General features: G+C 38.7%; 1 protein-coding gene across 1 annotated transcript; it reads left to right on the plus strand.

The window, feature by feature from the left end:
- Nucleotides 103–1,071, plus strand: LOC109358051. Its single transcript, XM_019602118.1, has one exon. It carries the CDS (start codon nt 103–105, stop codon nt 1,069–1,071), a length of 969 nt encoding a protein of 322 aa, XP_019457663.1.

The following is a 7,523-nucleotide window of genomic DNA, read 5'->3' on the forward strand; positions in this document are numbered from 1 at the left end:
GCTGGGCTGCAAAGATGTAAAAATCATCTTCATGGAAGGCTCATTCTTGCAAAAGGGGATACCCCCTTGAAGTATGCAGATCTGAAATCTAAACTCAGTAGGATGTGGGAGATGATTGGACCATGGAGCATGGTATCCCTGGGTAAAGGTTACTATGACTTCTCTTTCTCTTCAGTGGAGGACATGCGAAGCATATGTGCGGTGGGAGCCTGGTCCCTGAAACCTGGATTCTTGAGGATGTCTCTATGGACACCTGACTTCAACCCAAGCCAGCAGAGACACTCTCATTCACAGTGCTGGGTCAAAATATTCGGGCTTCCACAGGAGTATTGGAGCCCGAGGATCTTATTCTCCATTGCTGGTGGCCTAGGCACCCCCATATCTCTGGATGATGCAACATCCAAAAGATCATTTGGGCACTATGCTCGGGTGTTGGTAGAAGTTAACATTCGAGAGGATTTACATGAGCAAATCTTGGTGGAGAGAGAGGGATTTGCTTTTTTTGTTGGAATTGAGTATGAAAATGTGCCCCCCTACTGCACTAGTTGCAATAGCATTGGTCACTTGCAGAGTAATTGTCGCAGATTGACCAAAAAGAAGGTGGAAGAGAATGCCCCTAGGAAGAAGGCAGAGGAAGCAAAAACCAAAACAAGGTCAAACAAAGAGGATAATGTCCCTAACATCAGCAAAATAGATGATTTTGTCATAAATTTGGAATTTGATAATATACAAAATGCCAATTTAGAAGGAATGGAAAGAATGGAAGACCCTCCAGAAAAGGATGCAGATCCAGTTGTTCCTCTGGAGACTCCTTATGACCCCTTGGTGCCTCATGACATTGAGGATAACTTCATAGTGCTAGAAACACAGGAATTGGAAAATCCAAATGCAATCAAGGATATGCAGATAATGGGAAGGCTTTGGGCTGATGACACAATGGAAGAAGAAGAGGAAGAGGAACAATTCACTCCTATTCTGTCAAAGTCTCAAAAGAAAAAGATAAGAAAAAAAGGGATCTCTGAAAAAACTCATTATACCCGAAGGGGTGGAAATTCCAACATTGCTCAATGATAGTCCTTTACTGGAATTGCAGAGGTCTTGGTAACCTCAACACAAGGTTGGTTCTGAAAAACCTTTGCATTACTCATAAACCTGACTTTTTGTTTATTGCTGAACCTATGATTCCTAAGGAAGCCATTCAGGGAGCCTACTGGAATGAAATCAAGATGAATCTCTTTGTGACTAATAATAGAGGGAATAATTTGCCCAATCTTTGGGGTCTAAGCAGTTATGATCACTCCCCCACTGTCCTGTGCAATACTGATCAACAGATAACTATATCCTTGGCAATTGAAGACAAAACCTGCTACATTTGTGCTGTGTATGCCCATACTAATTATATCCACAGAAGAAGCCTCTGGTTTGACCTGCATGATCTCATAACTTCCCATGCTGGTCCCTGGATTTGCACAGGAGATTTTAATGTTGTGCTTGGGGCACATGAGACCAGAGGCTCTAGAATTCCTCATGCCCTACCATCTACTGAATTCAAAGCCTTCTCTGATTGCTCCAATTTGATTCATCTCAGCACAAAAGGCAGCCTGTTCACTTGGTCGAATAGGAGATCAGGAAATGCTCTAACTGAGAAAAGGTTGGACAGGAGTTTATGTAATGAGGAATGGCTCAATGCTTGGAGTCAAACTTCTTGTACTACCCTGCCTAGAATTTCCTCAGATCACCATCCTATTATGCTCACTTCTAACTCTTCAACAAGGAGAGCTTCTCCCTTTAGGTTTCATAAAATGTGGACTAAACATGAGGATTGCAGGAAGGTGGTTGAGACAGTCTGGCACATGTCCTGCTATGGATGCCCTATGTATATCTTATCTCATAAGCTCAAAACTCTGAAAAAGGAGCTCAAGCATTGGAACATTAATGTCTTTGGGAATGTTCATACCAATGTTAAAAATGCCATGGCCACTTTGGATTTCATCCAAAACTCCAGGAATCTTATGCCTAGCCAGGAGTTGAGGGATCAGGAGTCTTTGGCTCAGAAAAACCTTTTGTTTGCCCTTGAAGTTGAGGAATCTTTTTGGAAAGAAAAGGCCAGAATAAATTGGCAGATTGATGGGGATAGAAACACTGCTTTCTTCCATAGAGTCACCAAAATAAGGCAGGCTACTAGGTCCTTAAATCTGCTGAAGGATGGATCCAGATTGCTTACTGAACAGGAGGAAATTGAGCATCATGTTCTTGATCATTTCCAGAATCTTTTTGCCTCTGAAAACTCCACCAGTCAAAATTCCCTAATCCAAGAGGTGATCCCTTCTATGGTGACTCAGGAGGAGAATGATATGCTTACCCTCATGCCTTCTGAGGAGGAAATCAAGAAGGCAGTGTTTGCTATGAATGGTGAGGGGGCCCCTGGGCCTGATGGCTTTGGGGGAATTTTCTTCCAAACTTTCTGGGACATAGTTGGTCAGGATGTTTGCCTTTCTGTTTCTCAATTTTTCTCCCAGGGCTGGATTCTTCCAAACATGAATGCTAGCACTATTGTCCTAATTCCTAAAATCCCTGGAGCAGACAGAATCAATGATTTCAGGCCTATTGCTTTGGCAAATTTTCAATTCAAAATAATCACTAAAGTCCTGGCTGATAGGCTAGCCTCCATTGCTTCCAGAATTATCTCCCCTAACCAAAAGGGCTTCATTAGAGATAGGAACATACAAGATTGTATCTGTCTTGCTTCTGAAGCAACAAATCTGCTTGATCACAAAACCTTTGGTGGCAACTTGATCTTAAAACTTGACATATCCAAGGCTTTTGACACCATAGATTGGAATTTTCTTATGGACACCCTAAGGGCTTTTGGCTTCAGCCAGAAATTCATCAACTGGACTAATTCTATCCTCCACTCTGCTAGGCTATCAGTTAGTGTGAATGGTCATAATGTAGGTTATTTTGGCTGCAAGAGAGGGGTGAGACAGGGGGATCCCCTATCCCCTCTGCTGTTCTGTCTGGCAGAGGAGGTCCTCAGCAGGGGCATCCTAAACTTGCTGGCTCTGGGCAAATTAAGCACAATAAGGGGCCCTAGCTCTATCCAAACTTGAGCCATGTTCTTTATGCTGATGATGTGCTTATCTTCTGCAAAGGAATCAAAAGAGAGCTCAGAGAGCTCAAACTCCTTTTCTCTAATTATGCCCAAGCTTCTGGACAGATTATTAATACCTCTAAGAGTCAATTCTTTTCTGCAAACTCTAACATAAGACACACATCTTCCCTAGCTGAGTTCCTGGGTTTTCAGGCTGGATCTCTTCCCTACACATACCTTGGGGTCCTTGTCTTTAAAGGGAAGCCTAAAAGAGCTCATCTCCAGCCAATTGCTGATAAAATTACTCACAAGTTGGCTACTTGGAAAGGTGCTTGCCTCTCAATCATGGGCAGAGTGGAACTTGTCAAGTCTGTTATTCAAAGCATGCTGGTTTACTCATTTCACATATATGCTTGGCCTGCTCAACTACTTAAGGCTTTGGATAAAAAAATCAGAAACTTCATCTGGGCAGGAGATACTGAGATTAAAAAACTGGTCACTGTAAACTGGCATCAGGTCTGCTCCTCAACTCAGTTTGGAGGTTTGGGTGTCAAGTCCATCACTAAGATGAACAAAGCCTCTCTCCTTAAGCTCTCTTGGACCATGCTATCCTCCAACAAAGATTGGGCAGTGTTCTTCAGGAATAGGTTTGGTAGAGACTGCAACATTTCTCATAGGTACTACAAGTCTTCTATCTGGCCAGGAATTAAGGCTAATTGGGATTATGTGCACCTCAACACATCTTGGCTAGTTGGTGATGGCTCCAAAATTAAATTCTGGGTGGACAACTGGCTTGGATCTCCCTTGGTGGATCTTCTGAACATTCCTCCTGATCTTGGGATTAACCTGCAAGCTTATGTATCTGATTTCATCCATCAGGGCAAGTGGACTATCCCTAGGCAGCTGATGGAGAGCTTCCCAACTGTATCCAAAGCTATTTCAAGGACATTAATTCCAAATAGTGAGGACAGGATGATTTGGCTTGGAACAACCACTGGAGATCTAACTCTAAAGGAAGCCTACTCCAATCTTTCTGTCAATCAAAACCCAATCAATTGGTTTAAGGAAATATGGTCAAATTCAATCCCTCCTTCCAAATCATTCATTGCCTGGAGATGGAAGCATAACAAAATTCCCAGTGACGAGAACCTTCAGAAAAGAGGATGCAAGCTTGCTTCAATGTGCAGTCTCTGTCATAGTAATCTTGAGTCCTCCAACCACATCTTCCTTCAGTGTTCTTATACTCAGCAATTCTGGATCTGGCTAAACCACACCTTCACAATCAACATAGATACATCCTCTTGCTTGGCACTATGGAGCACAAGTAATTCTGACTGGAGCAATCAAACAAAAGAAGTCCTATCTATCTGCATAACTCTTCTAATTGCTAAGATTTGGCTTTGCAGAAACAAAGCAAGATTTGACAACATTCTCCTTCCTATGGTTAGAGCCTTGGACATGCTAAAAATGGAAATTTCTTTGGCTGCTGCTAATTGCAAATCTTATGCAAACAACAATCCAACCGAATTTGCGATTTTGAGGAACTTGAACATCAATCCCCGTTTTAAGAGCAGCCCCTCTATAAGGGAGATAATATGGCACACACCTCTCATAGGCTGGCTGAAGGTTAATACCGATGGTGCTGCTAAGGGCAATCCTGGTTTGGTGGGAGGAGGAGGCATCTTCAGAGATCATCTTGGCATATTTATAGCTTGTTTTTCTGCTTTTTATGACATTAATTATGCTTTATATGCTGAGTTGCTTTCAGCCTTATTGGCAATTGAATTCTCCTATGCTCACTGCTGGAACTTTTTATGGATTGAAAGTGATTCTACCCTAGTGGTGGGAATTCTACAAGGCACGATCCTACCTCCTTGGAGCCTAGCTTCTAGGTGGAGTATTTGCAAAAAGCTTCTTGCTAATATGTCATGGAAAGTTTCCCACATTTGCAGGGAAGGGAATTCTTGTGCTGATATTCTTGCTAATCATGGATTGAAATCTAGAACTTTCACTTGGTGGGATTCAATGCCTTCTATAGTTTTTTCAGATTGTAATAGGAATTGGTTGGGTTTGCCAAACTATAGGTTCCCTAAGTTGTAATGCTTCCTTTCTTCTTTGAATAAATTTCTTGGTGCTTTGCACCTTGCCTCAAAAAAAAAAAGCTTATACACTTGCGACCACCTGACTTTTACAAAGATTAAAGGTCAGCAATATGTAAAACATCTTCAAGAAAAAAACCACTTTATATTTTTCTAACACACCTTTGATACTATGGTTATTTTAATAAATTGCTTTTTTCAAAATAAAAAGAAAAACATTTATTATACCCCTAACCATATATATATTGCTCATAACAAATAAAAAAATCATTTCCGGATTTGAAAATTGAAAATTTTGTACTGCCATTGAACAAGTTGTGTTCGGTAAAAGGAAGTTAGGGTATTATTAGAAATTTTAGTTGCTAATGTGACATTTTCCTATTTGGTAGAAGATTCAAGAAAAAATCCTGATGAAAATAATATTATCGAAAATCTTAAAATACGAAGGTTTTAATTTTTGGTGGAAATGACTTATGTATCCTTCTACTTCTACTCTTTTATTAATCAATTACATTCCTAAAAATGTTTTATATGAATCAAGCATGGCCAAGTATGGTGTTGAGAACAAACAATCCAATTAAAAGAGCAAAAACAATAAACAAATAAGAAAAATAGATTTTGTTAATGAAGGTCAGCCAAGTATACCTATGTCTCCAAGAATAACTAAGCGATAGTATATTATTAGAGATATACAAATTAATATTTACACAATATATATATATAGCCTGCTATACTTAGAATAGTAACCTTATTAGAGACACACCAATATATATTATTAAAGATATTTCAACTAGAGATTACAAATAAGAAGCTCATTATGCTTTCACTTCACTCGCATTCCCAAGCGGTAACCCATTCCATATCATAACTATGAGCCATACACAAAAACCTCTACGTTAACAAACATCAAGTTCCATAGGGTTTCTCATTCTCTTGTCAATTTAGGTTTGCTCTAAAATCTTGCAATAGTGAATGTTCGACAAGCTCAAGTCATGTTTGAACTTGCGGATTGTTACGGTATGATTAGCATATCATTTGTATTTTCTAAATTGTTAATCTTATGCACTAGTAACAGTCCATAAAATATATAAAAATTATCTCTTGAAACCTCACATTAATATGTTTGGTCCTAATATGGTACACCTGATTCTTTGTTGAATAGATAACACTTTGACTGTTACAATACAACTGAACTCTACCTTGCTGAATATCTAACTCTTTCATTAGTCCCATAAGTCACAAAGCTTCCTTGGGAACCTTTCCAACTTCCATGTCCGCTACTTCAATTGTGAAAATAACAACAATAGATTGAATTGATCATCTCCACTTAACTAACATCCCGCAAGAGTGAAGACAAACACAGTTGAAATCACCTACATAGTGTGAATCCATAAAACCAATCATTGAAGGGTCACCTAGTTAATTGCCAAACATGATGTCATGACCTGTAGTCCCATTTAAATACCTAAAAGTCCACTTGATGTTTCCCTTGCATCCATGGTTCCAACATGAGCTTGCAAACTTCACTTATTCTATTTATCAAGTTAGATTTAGTGCAAATCATAGCATACATCAACCAACCAATTGTACTTACATAGGGAACATTTGACATGTATTTCACTTTTGCATTTGTCTTTGGATACTGAACCAAAGAAATATTGAAGTGATTTACCTAGGGTGCTTAGGAACATAGCATTACTCATGTCAAATATGTCTAGGATCTTCTACAAATAGATTTTTTAGGAGGCCATGATTTTCTAAGTCTCATATCTATGTGAATATCCATCCCAATAATTACCTTAAAAACCCTTAAATATTTCTTGTCCAACTCCTTCCCAACATGATTTTCAACTCATTGGATTCTAAAGTATCTACATATAATATTTGTCAAAATTGATAATTTTAGAATGAATTGTTCATCAAATAATGCATCTCTATTAAACAATGTTGTAAAAAACGGTTCGTGTCGGCGGCTTCAACTAGTAAATCAGTCAACCAGTCCTAATACTTGTATGATGTAACAATTATACCGGTCATGCAATCATACCAGTTAAAACCGGCCAAAACTGGTTATACCAGCCAGTTTTCAATTGAACCGTACTAGTCAAACTGACCAATTTTTATTTGAAATTATTTTTTTAATGAAAATAAAAAATTATTGATTTTTCAACATTAATGTTAATATATTATATAATATCTAAATTCATCAGTATGTGGTTTAATTAATGAACCACCAGTTGAACCGTTATACTATTATACCAGTACCCTGACCAGTTTGATAATTAGTACAATATTAATAACATTACTAGTAAGAATCATCTTTGTAATGCCTC

Source organism: Lupinus angustifolius, chromosome LG10 (genome assembly GCF_001865875.1).
Source record: "Lupinus angustifolius cultivar Tanjil chromosome LG10, LupAngTanjil_v1.0, whole genome shotgun sequence".
Classification (NCBI taxonomy): Eukaryota; Viridiplantae; Streptophyta; class Magnoliopsida; order Fabales; family Fabaceae; genus Lupinus; species Lupinus angustifolius.